Genomic DNA, 20,330 nt, shown 5'->3' with positions numbered 1-20,330 from the left:
ATTTGGAGGAATGTAGCTCAAGCAGTACTTAGGAAATTTAGAGCGCTAAACACTGACGATTGAAAAGAAGGTTCTCCAAGTAATGATCTCAGCTTCCATCTTAAGAAACTAGAAAAAGAAGAGACAATAATATCCAAATTTTAATCATTAAAAATTCAATCCAAAGAGTGAAAAAAGAGGGAATAAGGGACAAAGAACAGATGAGAAATATAGAAAATAAATAGCAAGATGATAGATGTAAGCTCAATAATATCACAAAACACATTAAATGAAAATGGTTTAAAAACCCCAATTCAAAGCAAGAGATTGTCAGATTAGATTTTTTTTTAAAAAACCCAATACCCAACTATATGTTGCCTATAAGAAATACATTTTAAATATAAAGACACAAATAGGTTAAATGTAAAAGGATAGAAAAGATATACCATCCTAACATGAATCAAAAGAAAACTGGACAGCTTTTCTTAATATCAAAGTAGCTTTCAAAGCAAAGAATACTCCTGAGCATGAAGAGAATCATTTGATAATTTCAATTTTTTAAGAGGACATAATAATCCTAAACATTTATGTACCGAAAAGTAGAGCTTCGTAATACATGAAGCAAACATTGGTAGACCTAAAAAGATCACTCCACAATTACTGTGATATCTCAATATCACTTTCTCAATAATTGACAGAATAAGTATACAGAAGGAAGAACATGGAAGGTTTGAACAACACTACCAATAAGCTTGCGCCAACTGACACAGAAAACTATACCCAACAACAGAAGGCATGGTCTTTTCTAGTGCACATAGAGCATTTACCAAGAGAGACAATATTCTGGGCCATAAAACAAGTCTCGGTAAGTTGTTCAGACTCATAGATTCAGAGAACAAACTGATGGTTGCCAGATAGGAAGGGTGTTGCAGGACTGGGTGAAAAAGGTGAAGGGATTAAGAACAAAATGGTGGATATAAAATAGTCATGGGGATGTAAAGTACAGCACAGGGAATACAGTCAGTAATATTTTAATAACTAGGTATGGCGCCAAATGGATATTAGACTTATCAGGTGATCATTTCATAAGTTATATAAATGTCTAACCACTATGCTGCACACCTGAAACTAATATAATATAATATTGAATGTCAACTGTAATTGAAAAATAAATAAATTTAAAATAATTCAAATTATACAAAGTATGTTGTCTGACCACAGTACAATTAAATTAAAAATCCATAGCAGAAAATTTTCAGAAAATCCCCAAATATTTAGAAACTAAATAATATACTTCTAAATAACCAATGGGTCAAAAAAGAAAACAAAAGGGAAGTTAGAAAAGTATTTTGAACTGAATAAAATGAGAACACAACATACTAAATTGTGGGATGCAGCTAAACCAGTATTTAGAGGGAAATTTATAGTACTAATCACTTACACTAGAAAAGAAAAAAATATCAAATCAGTGAACTCCACTTCTACCTTTAGAAACTAGGGAAAAAAGGAGCAAATTAAATCTAAAGTAATGAGAAGAAAGAAAACAATAAACAAATCATTGAAACAGAAAACGGAAAAAGAAAGAAAATCAATGAAAACCAAACAAAAGCTGGTTATTGTTGTGTGTTTTTTAATCAAAAGCTCACTAAAATTGATACACCTCTATCCAGACTGAACAGAAAAAGAAATATAGAAGTCACCAATCACCAATATCAGTAATTAAAGAAGTGGCATAACTACGGATCCTACAGATATTAAAAATGTAATAAGGGAACATTATGAATAGCTTCACACCCGAAAAAGTCACTACACTGAAGAAATGGACAAATTCTTTGAAAGACACAAACTACCAAAGATCACTCAAGAAAAACAGGTAACTTAAGTAGTCTTGTATCTGTTAAAGAAATTGAATCTGTAATTTAAAACCCTCCTGCAAAACAAATTCTAAGCCCAGGAAGTTCCACTGGTGAATTCTACCTAACATTTAAGGGAAAAATAATACCAAATAAACACAAGTTTTTTTCAGGAAACAGAAAGACTACTTCCCAAGATGTGGAGAACTGGCATGGTCATACAGAGCTGATGTGAATGTCACAGGGCACAATCACTGTAGAAAACAGTGTGTCAATTTCCTTAAAAGTTACACACCTATCAGGGCCTAGCTATTCCCTCCTAGTTATTTATCTAACATACATGAAAGCGTGTATCTACACAAAGATCTGTACATGAATAGTCATAGCAGCTTTATTTGTAATAGCCCCAAACTGGAAACAGTTCAGATGTCCATTAACCAATGAATGGATAAACAAAATGTGGTATTCCGTACAATGAAATACGACTCAGAAATAAAAAGAAATGACCTATTGATACATAAAACAACATGGATTAACCTCAAGATAATTCTTCTGAGTGAAAGAAGGCAGAAAAAAAAAAGAAAGAAAGACAGAAAAGAAAAAAAAAAGCACATACTGTGTGAATCCATTTATATAAAATTCTAGAAAATACAAACTAACCTGTAGTGACAGAAAGCAGATCAGTAGTTGCCTGAGGATGGGGAGGTGGGGTACAGGGAGTGGTGGAATAGTAGGGTTAAAAACGGGTACAAGAAAACTTTAGGGGGTGATGGATATGTTCATTATCTTGATTATGGTAATGGTTTCACAGGTGTACTATATGTCAAGACCTATCAAACTGTACACTTTAAATATGTATAGTTTACTGTATGTAAGTTATACTTCAATAAAGCTGTGAAAAATAAAATCAGGTATGATCATCCAAGAGTCAGTCATGTAGTTTCTCTCATCATGCTGACTTTTGCTACTAAATATCAAGCTAGATAAGCTATATCTAACCCATTCCAACCGAGTACCTTGCAGTCACCTTGCAGTTTGGTAACAGTCACATTTTCCCTGAAAATGAGTTAACTTGAAAAGAGTCCTTTATCGAAGAAGGGAGTTAACAAGGGGCAAAGGAGCAAGTTATAAGGTTCCAAAGTGATGCACTCTGTGGTGAGGGTTGCATGATGGTGGCCGGTAATGGAATATCTACATGGAAGGTAAAGAAGGAAGTGATACAAGAAGAGGAAGGACAAAGAATTAGTGAGACAAAGAGGTGGAATGATAGGAAGGAAAGGAAAAAGGGGAAATGGAAAGATAAAGTGAGTGAGAGACCAAATTCTCCTTTACTCTTATTTTTTCATCCCACTAACTTGTTTCTGATGTCACTGGAGAGATGACAAATGCTTCAATTACTTTCATATGCTGTATAATGGTTTAGAATAGCAATATTAGAAACTAAATTAATTCATCTTAGAGAAAAGTACTAGCGACCGAGTTAAACACTCTTTTCCTTGGTTTTCTGGATATCTTGGTGACAGGTGAGGTAAGGCACCTCCAACCAATTTATATTACTAAAGGGTCATTTCCAGATCAACATTCCCCAGTAATATTTTAATTACTTGTGTTACATACAACCATGGTCGGACATAATTAATCTAGCTAGAGTTGGTCAGTGGTGGGGCAATAATAGCAAAAATAAGACAATAACCATTTCCTGAAGTGCTGTGTAAGCCCCAACTCTGAGTGTTAAAATTAAATCACTTTTATTTTCCACTTCAGAAGACACATTCAAAATAAATCCACATTTATTTTTAGCAGCAAGAAATGGTCTATAAAAATCTTAAGATTTTCCTACCTTGACAAAAATTGTTGAATTGCATTCTTGCAATGCCTCCATTAAACTAATCACATGGAGACACACCATTTCTACCATCTGAAACAACAAACGTGAAAATCAGTAACACAGAAACCATGCAACCTGGTCTGCAGCCATAGAGAACCCATGCCCTGTTCCCATTACGTCTCTCTGTACAATGATTATACAGGAAGACAGGAGTGGTGTATATTTCCCTTCAAAACTTCAACCAGAAATGGAATTTTTAAATCTCCAGAGGTTCTGCAATTGTCAAATCTTCCTCATCTAACTCGGGCTGCCAGCGGCGTTCAGGTATTGCTCTTGCTAATCTGCCCTGCACTGAGATTCACATCGGATCAATGGCTTCTGCTTCCTTCACTCCCAACTACAGAATTCTCTGGGCTTAGGTCCTTTTCTCTGTCGCCATCCTTTCTCCACAGTTTCATCATCTGGAATGGCTGTTTAATTTACTGCACCTCTGTCTTTGCGGCTTTGTTCTCTATGGAACAAGGCAACCACGCTTACAGCAGTTCAAAAGTACAGTAGAGATGATATCCCTTGTCAGAAACCCCTAAGGCTGGACTCTAAATATTCCAGGGGGATTTTACCAGATTGGTTTATGTGGTTGGAAAAACAATTTCAGGATGAAATTCATTTAAATTCATTTATAACATCCTTTATACACAATTCATTTGCAATATGTGATTATCAAGAGAGTTTTGAAGAAGTATTAATGGCATCGAAAAACAAATGACAATAGAAGGAAACTTTCAATCTCTGACTTAAGGTAGAAGTCTTTGTTTCATTGTCTGTAAAATATCAGAATAGAATGCTTCATCACCAACATTCTGTGATCCAATAAATGTAATTATCTCCATAACAGTCAGAACTGTTTGTGCACCCCAAATATTCACATAAATGTCCTTTAAATTGAAGTAAAACATCTCTTGCCATACAGAATTGTCTTATAGCATCTGCTTCTCTAAAGAAAAGAAAGTGCTTCACTAAAGAAAATACATAATCCCCTTTCCAATTAGACCTAAAAGAAAATATTTCTCAGACTAATATTCAATCAAAAATCACTTCTGGAATGCCTTTTGTGGACCCAGCAGTGTTGGATTTCTGAGTATGCTGGGCTCATCTCTGTGGTGTCCCCCCAGGTCCCTTACCCCTCGCAGACATGAATTCGACCCATAACCAAGACACTGGCTGCTGCTGTGCCAGCTCAGAAGTCTTCTCCAAAGCAGTACACTGAACCAAAGGCTTCCCTTGTAAATTCCTTCCATGCACCCTCCAACCGTGACCCCACGAGGACTAATCCAAGCTCATTCAATGAAGTGGGCTCATGCTAACCATCTCCAGATATTTTCCAGTAAGGTTTGGAGCAGCCCCTTTTGGTGAACCATCTATATTAAAACAGAACTGGATTTGAAGACGGCGGAGCTTAGTTCCTCCTGGGTAACTCAAAAAAGTGAGGCTTTTTCCAGGTTTTGAGCCCTGGGTGGAACGAGTACCTTTGGTCGGTTTGCTCTTAAACACCACAGAAGGTGACCTAATTGACTAGGGTTTTTCCAAATTGCTTTGGAATCCAAAAGTAATATGATTCTCCCTCCTACTCCTGAATTTATAGCACCCAAGTAGCTCTTAAAGGTGGAAGTTTCATACACATTTCCTTCAACACTAGGCAGAGAAAACAAAAATTGTTTTTAACTGAGTTGACTTGTTTGCTTTACTTTTCATTTGCAATCCTTAATGAGAACAGACCATCCAGTTTATAACGTAAAAATTCATCAATCCATTTATGTAATGTTTCAATGGAGCTCTTGAAGACGGGTAGTGTGAGGACGCGAGTGGTTTACACATGTTGCGATGCCATCCAAGAGGGAAAGCAGATGTGTGAACTCACCACTTTGTTGTGGGCCATCAGCTGGAGGATGCTGGGGGTCACCCTACTCCAAAACTCCAGTGCCGTCAGGATCGCTGTGAAGCTGAACTCATTCTGACTTTGGACGTTTGTAGCTACGGCACTTTGTTCGCAATACACAGTCCAGAGCTGAGCAAAGATAAATGCATGGAAGAGGGAACACATGTGCAGCACGGAGGTCTGAAGAGAAACAAAAGGAAGAACTGTTACATTCTAGTGGGTTGTGCTGTTCCCTGCGCCCTCCTCGCGTGGCTCTGGCCTTCGCAGGAGCACAGCCCACGCACAGCGAAGCCAAGTGATCCCAGGCCGAAGGAGTTTGCTCCAAGTCACAAATTTGTGATTCATCACCTTAAGATAAGCCGCTCTTCACTCGGTCAGTGGGAGTGTGCTTAGAGAACAAAGCATCTTTTCAAAGAGAAGGCACGGTAGTTTGCAGAATAAATCTACCCACTCCTCTGCCCTTTAATGAAACTAACATTCCCATCCCTAAACTAGACTAGGAAGAATAATCATTCTACCATTTTAGGGTGTTCCCGCATCTGTAACACGGGGATAACAGTACTCTCCTCAGAGAGTTGTAGTTAGGAGTAAATGAAGTGATACACATGAACACATTGCCCAGCACTTAATAATTATACTACTAGTAGTAGTAGTAATAGTAGCAGCAGCAGCAAAGATAGTATTCCTGCCTGTGGTAAGCACTGACAGACTGAGCACCGGCAACGTCCCAGACTTTTCATAGGTCACCCCCATAATTCTCAAACCATCCCCTCATCTGTTGCACAGATAAAAAAAACTGGAGCTCAGAGGGGTTAAGTAACTGTTTCAAGGTCACGAAATCAACAAAGTACCATCCTTAGGAATCAAACACAGATCTAAGTTGAAATGTCAGAAACGGACTCCGTAATTCCTCTTGCAAACATCATTCAGGTCGTGTGGATGGGTCTGTATTTTATCCCAGAGACAGCTTGTCCTGCCCCAACCCACCAGGACCTCCCAGAATCTGCCTCAGCTCGGGGAAGGGCCCTTGGCTCCTCACAGATGGTTAGTATCAATGTGCCTAGTTGGCTTGTACTGGCTCATGATTGATGCCTGCCTTGGGCTTTATTCCCTAAAGCACATCATCTGTCTCTACAATTTAGAAAGTTCCTCTGTGTAGGTGATTCTAATGTGTACTTCAATTGAATCCCCGACTGGCCTTCTTATTTTCATTTTGTATCTTCATATAGCCCTAGAGATTTGAGTTGAAAAGATAATGCATGAAGAATTAGATAGAGCATACATTTTCCTCCACTTCACATCTGGTTCTAAAAACTGCTCACAGAATTTTTATTCTATTTCCAGCCTCTTATTTCTCTTCATTATTTTGAAACAGAAATGCCTAGGAAGCTAACTCTTGCTTCCCTCCCTAATTTATCTTCATAAAAGTAAACCAAAAAACAATTTAGGGGGAAGAAAAGATAGTCTGGGAATTGAAACAACTTTAAATAAGGCATTAGCACAAACTCGCTTTCCTAATATCCACAGGAGGTCCAGTGATAAGAAGCATTTTCTTCTCAGGAGAAACATAATTGGCTGATAAGGGTTTCCATTAGCAATTTTGATGCATATGGTCTTAACCTTGCAAAAATCACTTACCTTTGATTGCTCTGGAAATCCAATCAGGATAACAATAAGATGGTCTGCAATATGGGAACCTGCATCCAGAGGTATGGGCAGGCACGGAGAGGAGGCATTTGGACACACTGCATTATGAGTGAGGGACCCGAGAAGCAGCCAGGACAACAGACGGATGTGGGAGACGCACTCGATGAACTCTTTCGGTCTATTAGAGAAGAAGGTGTAAAGATGATTTTATGTTCTCTGTTTCACTGGGTGCTCAACAGATGCTTATTGATGGAAGGGATTAAAAGTGTGGTCTTGTAGACAAATACATAAAACAAAACACCAAGGTGACAGAGTGCTAAAAAAGTGATGTATCTGTTTTTCTTGTTTCCCACTCTAATCCTGGATCTTAGCTTCTTGAGTAAAGAGCAGCCATTAGTGACAGAGGATTAAATCCCATTCTTACACAAACCTGGCTGCCTTTCTAACTAGCTTCTCTTTCTAAGCTGTTTCCTTCCCTGTCATTAAAAAGTTTGACATCCCGACTTGAGGGGAGGGAATAGTGGACGAGGTAGATATAACACACAGCCACCCATTTTCCTGCTTTCCAATAATTTTCTCCTCCTGCCCTCCTCACCCTCCACTCCAAACCTTTCCTTTAGCCAGTTAAGTAACTATGGAAAATAGCAGGCTCGAGCCTGCTCTGAGCTCCCAAATAAACTACCCATGGGCACCTCTCTCTTCTTAGCCTCCCTTGCAGGTGGGACCCGGGACTCACACCTCCTTGTACTCGATTTCATTTCTGCTATAGATTTTGTTCCAGCTACAATCTAAGCTTGAAGGAAGAAGCTTATGTAAGTGCTCAATAAATACCTATCAATTTATTTAACGAGTTGAAATTAAGAGTTAAAAGGGTAGTTCTAAACTCCAAGTTTTCATCAACCCTCAGGATGTCTGAGGATTTTGTATGAGGGCAAATTTCTTTTATTGGCAGCGTGTCATGAAGGGCTCACATTCAAAAATGCTGCTGGGTCAGCAAGTAAGTATGGGGGTGAGTCTCGATTTCCGTCTTCCCAACCAATCGTATTCCCATCCCATAAATCTTCAGTGCGTTCATTAGCTCTCGCTGAGCCCCAGGAAGCTCAGGGTGCTTCCTGCCTTATTTACCCTCATCGCTGGAATAATAAGGGTCTTACCCTTGTTGCATTGCGGAAGGGGGATGATAGAGCCAAGGCAGATAGCGAATCACAGCCTTATTATCTCTGTGGTTGCCCCGAGAGATTTCCATGGCTGCGATCTGAGCCAGCCCAACTTTGAGATGTCCACCAAAGGTATCTTCATGCAGAGGCTGGGAACATGTCTTCATGTGGCTCTACAAAACCAAACAGTGCTTTGTGACTTTGGCAGAGTACCAGGACACATTCCAGGGCAGTCTTTAGAAAGATCGGCTTGTCACTTCCACACCTTCTATCACTACTCCCAAACATACAACCCACTGAAACGTCTTCCATGGCTTCCCACCATTCTTAGGATAAAGGAAAAAAGAGATTCCTTAGCATAACCTACAAAGCCTAGAATGCTCCAGCTCCTGCAGACTTCTGCATCTTACCCTTCCTCCTTACGGTCCCGATTACACTGGTTCCTTCCCATTACTGGCTTTTGCTCTTGCTCTTCTCTGCCTGAAATACTGTTCCTGCCTTTCTTTACCTACTTAACTGCTATTCATTGCTTGGATTTTAGCTCAAGTGTCACTTCCTCTGGGAAGCCTGCCTTCTCTGACCTCCCTGGCTAGATCGTACCATCCTTTTAGAAGCTCTCATGCTGCTGTCTCCAGAGCAACTGTGAAAGTCACAATTTTACTTCAGTTTGTATGAAACTTGCATTAACACTGGCGTCCTCTGCCAGAAATGAGGGCAACTGCTCTTATCTGTTTTGGTTCATCGTTGCATCTCTACTAAATGCTTAGAACAGGGCCTGGTACATTATAGGTGCTCCATACATATCTGTTGAATTAATTTAGAAAAATGTCTTTGCTCAGAGTGGCTTAGCGAGTGGAAAGAGCACGTCTGAACTGGGAGTTGAGACGTAGGTTCTAGACACAGTTCTGTCCTAATTAGTCACAGAGACTTAGCTAAGCCACTGGACCTTTCTCGTCTGTTTGTTGACACTATGTAAAATCAGAGGGGTGGACTATGTCCCCAACCTTTTGATCTTCGTGGGTTCTTCTTGTTTTTTTCTGTATTTTGAGAGTGACTATATAAAACAAGCTAAAAATGTTTAGGTAACAATCGTTCCCTCTTTCTTGTATATCAAAGTCATTTTAAGTGTAGGCACCCAGTCAGTAGTCAGTCACCAGTGTGTGATCAAACGCTAAGGGAGCCTACCCGGAAATGACTGGGTTTGGATAGTGCGAGAAATCATCAGTTTAAATTTTGACTCTACTTTCCCCTTAGTATTTGCATATCTATTGCTGTCCCAAGAAACACTCAGGTCATGTGAGCGGAGTTTGGCAACTGAGCTGGGTAGTGAAAGGACCATATTTTTAGCTGATGAACTTCTGGCATGACTAGATCCTGTTTATCAAAAAGGAATCATTTAATGCCAGAGTGCAATCTGGTGGCTCGTGTTTAGATTCTCTCCTGCCCTCTGGCCAGGGCCTTCCTCGGATTTCTCAGACTATCAATCTTTTAGCTCCTCAGTTCGCTCATGGCCGGGAAATGGGCTTGCATCAGCAATTCAATCTATCCAGCAAAAGCATCAATAAGCTCAACAACCGGGATTTTGCCCATATGCGAATGAAAGTTTGTTCCATCCCTTGTCTTTAATTATTTTCTTAAAGAAGATAAGCTCAATGCAGACCAAAACCATAAACAGCTTTCTTTTGCATAATGTGTTACAGTTTACAAGTCTCTTCATGTGCACTATTTCACATGAAACCTCGTAACAGTGAGCAAAGGTAGGTATTACTACCGTAGACTTGTTCTGCAAATGACACTGTGACTCTAAGGAGTTAAACGAGGCTCTGTGGCATAGCGAAAGCTAATGGTTTGGGAGTCGCTACAGCCTTAGGTCAACCCTGACTCCACCACTTACTTATCAGTGGTGTGACCTTGAGCAAATTACTACACCACCTTGGGCCTCAGTTTCTACATTTGTAAAATGCAGATAACACCTTCATAGGGGCATTGTGAAAACTGAATAAATAGCAAAAGTAAAGCTATGCACAGAGCTGATGCTATGTAAATATTCTTTCCTTTCTCCTTTCCCTCTTTGTGCAGGTGGCACTCAGTTCTTCTGACTCCCCAGATAAGGGGCGCATTCAATAGCTGCTTCTCCAGGTAACTGTCAATTCCCATCTGGTCTGCTCAGCTCTCTAACGACGGCTGTGTGTTTCGTTAACCTGAGACATGGGCAGATGTATGTGTGCTTACCTTCAGTTTGGTCAGCATGTGCATGTCTGCCATGAAGTCCAGCACTTCGCCGACGTACTGCCGCATACACTCCATGGCCGCCGTCCCGCACTGCAACACAAGACACCGCTGGGTCGCCTGCGCTGAGGCGCTGTCTTCATTTTTCCCCTGACGGCCCTGATTGTCTCGCTCTGGTTTCACACTGTTTGCTAATGAGTTGTTTCATTTTCTGGATTTCTGACTCACTCCACTACTCTCAGCATAGTCTGTGATTGTCTGCCCAGAGTTGGGACAAAAACTGATACAAGGTTTGTGGCGGAGAGCAAAGAAACAGGGACGGCCTATGGGAGACAGCATTTACATGCTTTCTCCCATAGGGTGATTTAACTGGTTTCTGTTGGATTGTTTTTAAACAGGTCGGTACACAAAGTTGTAGACGGGGTGAGGTATGTGTCTCAGTGTCTGTGACGTGAATCACCCTGAAACTACAGCAACACTTTACCACTCTAGGGAGTCTTAGAAACACATAAAAAATAATGTGCCACCAAATTCTACCACCTGCATCTTGACTCTTTTCTCTATTAAAGTATGGAAACAAATATCGTGTTTGCTGAGTCAAAAAAAATTATATTCAAGTCACAGTTTATCTCTTATACATGGTAGGTATGCTATTAAAGAGATAAGTGTATTACTGTTGCATTCTTGCTAGGGATACAGAAAGAAATGAAACCGTCATCTTCCCCAGATATTAGCAGTGTGTTTGGGAAGTTTCAAAGGAAAAGAAAGTACACTTGTGTTTCAGGTTATTAAATGGCAGAAGCCTGCTCTCTTGAGGCAATGCAGTGAATTTAGGATTATAAGCAAAGAAAAGGAAAAATGAACAGACAGGCGGCTACATCAAAGCTGCATGAGAGAACCCACCCATCAGGCAGGGTATATAAAGTGGATCAAAAGCGCGCCGTCTTTGAAGCCATCTGAATACTATGCTAAGGCTTTTCTTAGCTTTCTTTAGGAAAATCTGGAACATTATACACTTAACTAGCTCACCCAGTCAGAAATCATTTTCCCATATTCATGTAAATCTGCACAGCACTGAACTATATCACCTTCTATCTCTTCTAGAATGTTACGCCTGTCAGTTCCTCTGACAGGATAACAAACAGTAAAATAAGGTCAACTGGCAGCTCTGTCAGAGTGTTTTCCAAGCATTTCATACGTTCTAAGGTTTTCTTCTTTTAATTTAATTCAAGTGAAGGAATTATAAAAGGTTATTGTGTTTCTGCTTTTGGAATATTAATCCTTTAGTGCAAGAAAGGATTTCCCCCCAATTTATTCCATTTTCTCTGACCTTTCACATGTCATGCAAATAGGAGCATATACTCTGTTCTTGCAATTCTTGAAAGGGATTTGTTTCATTCACAGGCAATATTTTATACCATTTCAAGTAGGCAAATGTCATAGAAAATAATTACCAGGTGCATTATTCAATACTTGTCTTTAAGTTTAAATTGCAAAAAATGAGAGCAAAGAATTTACTATTACCCAGTTACTTTTGCTCGAGAGACAGCAACTCATCTAACAAGAGCCTCAAAATAAACTTTGTAATCAGGATAGTCTTAGTGAGCCATCTACACTTATAAAACAAAGCATATAATATCCAATATCACGCCCCACCTTTTTTTAACTCTGCAAAATGTAAGTATAATTTTAGGTGTTATTAAAAAAAAAAAGTCAATCTCCCCTTGTTTCAGAAAGCCTATATTTATTTCAATAAGAAAAGTTATGGTAAAGGTGTTGAAAACATACTGTAAATTCAAAAACATGAACTGAAGTGAATCATAGCCAATTCTTCCTCAAAACTTATGTCTGATTTTTAAAGTTACGTTGCTTAGATTATAAAAGTAACGTGCTCAATGTGGGAAACTTGGAAAATACAAATTAATAAAAAGAAAAAGAAAAATCACCATAATCCTAACTCCTGTCCTTCACCTGTGAGACAGCCACTGTCCAAGTTCTTTTGAGTGCATGTAACATACACATATACATATAATTTTTATAAGACTGAGGTAATTTTTTCTAACCTGCTTTTAAAATAAATCCACCATAAGCATTTTTCCAATTAATTAAATATTCTTTGAAAAATTGACTTGGTAACCACCTAATAGTCTATCTTAGAGATATACCTTATTTTATTTAAACAGTTGGACATACTTTGTTTTCATATTTTTGCTATTTTAAATGCTGCTTTAATAAATATACTTGTGTATAATTCCTTATGTGCACATTTAATTATTTTCCTGAATCTATATTCACAGAAGTAAATTGTCAAGCTGTTCTTCAGCATGGTTGTACCATTTTTCATTACCACCAGTAGCTTATAAGGATGCTTGTTTCACTTCATCAACAACAAGTTTATTCATTAAGAAAAACCTGCTGATTTACTGGCTGATTTTAAGTTTTATATTTTTTAATATTCTAATATTTTACAGTTCACTGATGGCTAGTGAGGGTAAAAGGTATATTTTGAACGGCTTATTGGTCATTGGAGAGGGTTCTATATGTGGATCCTCTATGTGGATTCTTACAAGTTTTTGCTTTTTGGTTGTTATTGAAATGTTTGTCTTTTACTTGTTGATTTCAATAAATGTTTTATATACTAAGGATATTATCTTTTAGCTATCACATAGCTAGCAAATACTGAGTGTTAAAGAATTAAACAATAAGGAAACCAGTGCGTGTGCAGCAGAGACTGGCTAGCTACTCACAGAACCATTTCTCGTCTTCCCCAGCATGCAACTAGACCATATTTCCCATCTTCCTTTCCAGTTAGGTGTGGCCATGTGACTGAGTTCTACCCAATGAAATGTGAGTAGAAGAAATATGCATCACATTTAGACCTGCCCCATGGAAACCTTCCGCGTGCCATAGTCTCTTCCCTTTTCCCAACCACCAGCTGATTATAGACGACTGCACACGATGGAAGGAACATCCCTAAGTGCTCATATGGAAGTCCCCTCCCTCTACTAATCAAGATACCTATTTAAACTTCACATTAGCAAACAATAAACTTTCTGTGTGTTGTCACTGAGATATTGGCATTTTATTTCATAGCATCTTACATTACTATTAAGAACTCTTTAAAAACAGTCTAGCAATTCTACTCCCAGAAATCTATTATAAAGAAATAGTCTAAAATATGGATAAAGATTTAAGCACAAAGGTAGTTATCATCTTGCAGAATAATGACAATACTAAAATAGCAAAAATAATTAATGTTCGTTAATATTAAGAGTTAATGTTTACTCAGCACTTATATGTCTGGCACTATGCTAATATGTTTGACATGCATTATCTCATTCAATCCTCAGCCTAGATATTGGGCCCTGTTATGTCCCCTTCTACAGATAATACAAATCAAAGAATCATACTCGTACATTAAATAACTTTCCTGATCACACAGCTAGTAAAGGGCAGACCTCATTCTCTGGTGTGAATCTAGCCCCCACACTCTTAACCACTATTCTATGGTACATTCAAATGAGATAATACAATGGAGCCATTAAACCTTAGGGAAAATGCTTACGACATATGAAGCCAAAGTGGCACTTATATTATGGTTTCAACTGTGTTTACACAACTATACATAGAAAAAGAAAATACATTAACATGTTAACAGTAAAATTATCTGTGTTGAAAGATGTTTCCTCTCTCATAAAATTTCTCCATATCAAAAACTAAATAAATAAATAGTATTTAAAAAAATGTTTAGCATTGTGGGTAAAACTGGAATACTTATAAATGTAAGTTAATAAAACCCTTTTGGAAAACAGTATGAGAATACATACCATTCAAACATTCCTACTCTTTGACTAAGAAATTTGTCCGAAGGATATAATTCAAAATAAAGGTAAAGATGTTCTTTGTAGGAATATATATGTACTAGCAAAGAAACTGGACAGTATATAAATTTCCAACCATATGGGAATAAGCTAATTAGGATACTGAATAGATCAAGACAATGAAAAATATTCTAAAACAATGGAGTTCTCATTTTAAGGCAGAAGAATTATAGGTGATCTTTTTCCTTTATTTAAATTTTTTTCTACTGAAAATTTAAATAATTGTTTTCAATGAACAATTAATCTGGAAATCTGAAGTTTCTGAATGTGTTACAATAAACTTGCTTTTAGTAAGCAATTGTGATTTCTCATCTTCAGTCTTGTCAATGAGAATCATAATGTACTTTACCAAATAGTTCAGTAGTTGATAATAATGGAAATTTTTTAATTTTCAGAGGAAACATTATAAAAGAAAACAAGGTATTACCATACTTATTTCTTCTTGGAAGTAGTTAAATCAAATGGGTTAATGGGAGCCAACATAAGAAAATTGATTCTGGAAAAACTGAACTGTAATCAAATCTATTCCGTATGTCTGGTCATTTCTTTCCTTAACTCTCTGCTTCAATTTCAGTCATGTTTCCTGGAATTAAAAGTTGCCAGGGGCTTGGATTAAATTTTCGTTAGTGCTCTTTTTTAAAAGATGCTAACATGTTTTCAATTTTGTAGTGTTTGTTCTATCAAAGTGAACCAGGCCACAGGCCAAAAATACTTTTTTGCTAAACGAGGAAATGAGAAGAAATATACAGTGTAGACAATTAATTCAGTCCGACTTACTCCAGGTACAGAGGCGATCATCTGCTTGCTCAGGATTGTTGACTCAGCTAGTTTGGTTCCAGCATCTGCACAAATAAACTAATAAGAAATTGAAAGGATAATTATTTTGAAGAGCATTTGGACAGTAATAAGTCGTCTATAATTGTATTAACTTGGCTTAAATTCATTAGTGTTTGCTTTTGTGAAAATCTGCCCTGGATTTATGGTCCTTGCTAAGCACGACAGTTCATTCCTCTCAGAAACTCAGAATCACAGTACTGAGATGAACACACAGATTCTCACTTTACCCAGACAGCTAAGTGGCACTGAAATGGTGTATCTGGTCGAGGAAGAAAGGAAAGATGTCAGCACTATCGGATGTATTCTGAAGTTATTCTATTTATTCTTTAGCACTCTTGACAGTTTCTGAATGCTCATAGATTTTTTTTCTCAGACTTCAATCATTATATCATACATTTAGAATGAAAACTGAAGAACAATCAGCCTCAGAGCGAGTATTCTAGCTGTGTCTTCCTCTCCAAGGCCGCTGACAGTCTCTGGTCTCCCTTCTCCCATTCCATTCATGCCTCTCCTCTGTGCTGATCATGACCCCACCTCCTGGCTGGTGTCCCCACAGGACTTTTCACACTTCCATTGTAACACTCATGACATTAGATTGCAATGGCCTATGAGTTTGTTCCTTAACCTGCTACGAGCTCTTGGAGAGCAGATTCAATGCACCTCACCCGGCCCCCAGCACTAGCTTTGTGCCTAACGTCTCAGAAGGGCTCAGCAAGAGTTTGTGAAATGAATCGATTAATCAATTATGACTTGAGATCACGATGAGGATGGGTTTGCCAGATTACAATTAAATTTCTTTTTTTTTTTACAGATTTTTACAGGTATTTCCCACGTAATGCAACATCCCACTATTTATTAATGGTTTTAGGGCAAAAGTTGAACATGAAGCCTGTAGAGTTTGCTATGAGCAAGAATTTCCTGGTTCATTTCTCTGTCCTGGCCTCTGCCCAGTGGCCCCAACCACTTTGGGATCCAAAGCTAAGGCTCGTAGGCAGGGTTCAGAGGCTCTGAGGGAAGCTCTGACACTGACAGCTCTTCCTTCTAATCCATTTCACTCTCACAGTGGAAGAGCACAGAAAAATTAGGTATGTCAAGATGACGAGATGAATTCAGCTAGGCAGGCTCGTCCCTGTCAAACTGGGGAGAATATGGGTTAGGGTCACAGAGAAAATCTCAAGGAGGCCCGACAAAGGAACAGGAACTAGCACACTGCAGGCCAATCAGGGGTCAGAATCAAAGCATTATTAATAAGCAGCAGGTTTTGGCTAACAACGAGGAGCTCTGAGCCAAAGGCTGTCAGTACAGATAACTGAGCAGGGGTAAGAGGACAGCAAGCAGAGCTGTCTCGAAAGCCACATGGCAGGAGTGGACACACATCTCCACGCTCACATCCTGTCATTTCCATGTGCCTCAAATATAGTTCCAGAAAGACGAAGAATCCATTGGGCCATTAACTCGGAATCTAGAAAAGCAAGTGCCAGCTAGTAACATCCGGGGAATACATAAAATTTTCCATTATTTTATTTATGAATGCTCTCCTAACTTGGGCTTATTTCTAATATAAGGAAAAGTATATAAATCAGGATTTTAAGAAAGTTAAAGCCTATCACTTTGGCCAAAACCTGGAATTTAAAACTCTGATAGAAGTACATAGTGAAAAGAAGGAACACTCCCCACTTCCTGGCAGATATGGCATGTTTTCCCCATAAAATGTATTTTCAAAAGCTATCTGAGTCTGCCCTCTAAGACAAACTACTTATAACTAAGTTCCAAAACATCTTTCAGGACACAAACACTTTCAGTAATTATTTTACAACAGAAATGAGAGACAGCACAGCTAGGAGAGGCTGCATCTGAGGGTGAGGGAAGGGGAACTTGCGGAGTGGGAAGTGCTCGGAGGTGTGTAAAGCCCTCAGCCCCATCAAGGATGCTTCCACTGTCTGCCTCTGCCCTTGAGGGCAAGATAAGATTTGTGAAGAAGCAAAACTTCACGTTTCTCTCTCTCCTTTTGGCAGAAGCGTTTCTCATGTACCATACTCAGCAAAGTAGCATAATGTAAGTAGATGGTCAGCCATGTAGTGTCAAGAGATGAGGCCGAGTTCAAATGTCTGATTTGTAATAACTCTTAGAAGTCACAATTAATCAAAAATCACCCCAAAAGTTATGGAGGCACTGTGGAAAGTCTGGTGTATTAAAGAGTATGAAAGTGCCGAAACCTCTAAAAACATCTACTATTTATTTTTTTTTATCAAAGCACTTTAATTAGTGTCATTGTACGTACTACGTACCACTAAAACCCTAATAAACCCTTCTGTCTTCATTTTCTATAGCTGCCAACCAGGAACTGAAAAATTCCATTATAATTTTTTAGAACTGCTCAAAATATAAAGATATAAATCAAGACATAGGAGGAAAGGATGACTGCTGTAGAAGGAAGAATTCTATACTTTCAGATACAAATATGCCATTTGAAACACGCACTCCCTCATGAATACAAAAGAAACACAATGTCCATTATGTGTCATCGTAACTGATCAAAATGAGACTCAAAATAGCATCTCCACCTCTCATCCCAGAAAGTGATCAGATTATTACTAACTCAACTAATATTAATAACCCCACATTAATAGTAATTGTGAATTAAAAGCAATAGCAGTACCGCTGGCATTTCTTTGTCCTCCAGCCCACAACTAACCTATCTTTAAAAGAAAACCTTTCACCCACACGATCTCTCACACTTGAATATGCAGGTATATCCCACACAGTGGGAGTATTACATGTAAATTAGCAGAATGTCTATTCTTGACACATAATAGGAGCTGAGAAATTTTTTGTGATTTGAGCTTACATAGCCTTTATGGTGGCTTTGAATGAATTATCACTCTGTTATGAAAAATCTGTTTTAATCCATCTTGAGAACACTTAAAATAACCTCCTACCTGTAAAGTACCTACAGCAGACCAGCAGAAGAGAAAATGTTATAAATAAAAGCAAAACTGTCAATAGTTCTGAATTGAAACAGGATAAGGCCTCTATCCAAAGGGCAGAAAAATCATGCCCTGATGGTCGACAATTTAGATTCTGAAGAATACATAATTTTTTTTCTATTTGGCAAATCTTTCCTGTCTCCATGCTTCTTTTTCATTAAAAAGAAAAAGAAAAAGAAAAACAACGACACACTTGAACATTTAAGGCCACCTGACTTTATATTTGCATGTAAGTGAGAACAGAAGGAGTCAGGGCTGGACACTCACTATAGCAGGCTGGAAGATTTCCCATGATGCCCGGCGTCTAGGAAGAATTTCTAGGTTTTGAAAAGCAGGTTGGTACTGTCACTACTTTAAAATGTTTAGTGCTTAAGTGATCTCACATTCTTTGGGCAAGTGTTCCATTGTTCTTTAGGGGGACTCTTACTGACAGTATTTGGTAAACAACAAAGGCACGGTCTATATAAGACAAGACTATAAACAGCTCCATCTCTATGAACTCATCTGTCTATTAAGTTACAAATTCAAGAAGTAGTGGGGGATATACTCTCGTGGCCCCATGGGGTGAAAGAATGAAGGGTAAATCCAAGGTTTGTGCAACTGACTCTCTTCTCACTAATGGGAGGTATCATTTATGATGGATCACCAGGGGAGTTTTCCTTCCAATTGTTGCTTTCTTTTCGGTTTCCAAGCTGCATTTTCAGTTAAACAAAGCCTCCCTGACTGCCTTCAGACGATGGTCACTGATGTTTATGAAGGAAGTCACTGTCTGCCCCAGATACATATCTGTCCATACAGCGAGCTCATCCTTCTGGAGCCAGGAACTGACGCGTCCCATCAGTAAAGGGGAGGGAGAGCTCTTCTCTGACTCCGGGCTAGATTCTCTGACCAAAGAGAAGCTACCAGAGAGCAGGCAATCCGCTCTGCTGTCTTCCAGAGAATACCTGGAGAACCCAGGCAGTCAAGGGCAAGAGAAAACGGAACTGGAAAACCCTACAGAAAGATGCACTGTTCTTGAACAGAGAGAGAAAAGCTGCTTCTCCCTCTTCTCACGAGTGGCCCCACGGAGGTCTTCTCTCCATAACTTAGCCAGGAACCACAGGGCAGATACTGGGCCTACTTCTGTTTTATTTCAGTAGGCCTCACTTGTGTTTCTCTCAGTAATAAGAATGGTTTATTCTAAGAGTTTATAGAACAAAGACATATGACTTCAAAATGGCATTAATGCTTAACATTTCTTGTTGGATGAGGCTGAGACGTTATTTATAAAGTTGTTCCTTGTGGACATAATCTCAAAACGTCTCCAAAGTACCTCTCCAACCTAAATAATTTTATAACTTGATTGTTTTGAATTTAACTTAATGAATCAATGACAAATACATATTTGTTTCAAAAAGATAAAAATAGCATTCCCTTTGAAATGGTAAATGAGAATCCAAAAGAGCACATTTGGAAGAATCCAATTTTTTGCCTTTTCTTCCTAAAACGAACTTGTTTTTGTTATTTATTCACCTAGCTGTGATGCAATAATCACTGTTTTCATGGTTTCCTTAAGCATGGGGTAATTTTAACTGTCAGAGTTCTTTTGCTATCTTGTGATAAGTGCTTATTATGGTTGGCTAATGCACTTCATAGAAAACCAGCCCCCAGCTGTAGTCACAACATGAGGGGCTAGATCCCAAAATCAGCCATGCAAGTCTGCTCTGCTCAAGACTGGTAGCAATGAAGGAAATGCTCTCTGATGCCCGCAGGAAAGCATGTTCAGGGTCTAAAAATCTAGGCCATTTTGAGGTGGCAGCTCGCCAACCGAAACGCTATCAGAAGCAACTGACTCCTACATTCTGTCCACCTGCTGGCCGTAAATCCCTCGTGAGCGATTTCCCTAAGCCCAGTTCACCTGCCCTCTCCTCCAAACCAGCGCTGAGCCCACTAATCGCTGTGGCCACTCGTGTCACAGTTGCTTGTACTCAAAAGCAGTATTGCTGCTGATGTGTGA

The 20,330-nt window shown here is 38.8% G+C and overlaps 1 protein-coding gene across 17 annotated transcripts in view; it reads right to left on the bottom strand.

The window, feature by feature from the left end:
• Window positions 1–20,330, bottom strand: part of UNC79 (unc-79 subunit of NALCN channel complex) — a 233,386-nt gene that overhangs the window by 7,866 nt on the left and 205,190 nt on the right. For all 17 annotated transcript variants that reach the window (XM_019745590.3, XM_074327017.2, XM_019745539.3 and 14 more), the window contains 6 exons: window positions 15,288–15,365; window positions 10,633–10,722; window positions 8,398–8,573; window positions 7,235–7,421; window positions 5,579–5,776; window positions 3,673–3,750 (listed from right to left, as the gene is read on the bottom strand). In XM_019745590.3, the coding sequence (XP_019601149.3) occupies window positions 3,673–3,750; window positions 5,579–5,776; window positions 7,235–7,421; window positions 8,398–8,573; window positions 10,633–10,722; window positions 15,288–15,365 (807 nt within the window). The remainder of the gene's footprint in view (window positions 1–3,672; window positions 3,751–5,578; window positions 5,777–7,234; window positions 7,422–8,397; window positions 8,574–10,632; window positions 10,723–15,287; window positions 15,366–20,330) is intronic.

Source organism: Rhinolophus sinicus, chromosome 3, assembly GCF_057876585.1.
Source record: "Rhinolophus sinicus isolate RSI-liver-muscle chromosome 3, RSI-T2T, whole genome shotgun sequence".
NCBI lineage: Eukaryota > Metazoa > Chordata > Mammalia > Chiroptera > Rhinolophidae > Rhinolophus > Rhinolophus sinicus.
This window is presented reverse-complemented; position numbering and strand designations above follow the sequence as displayed.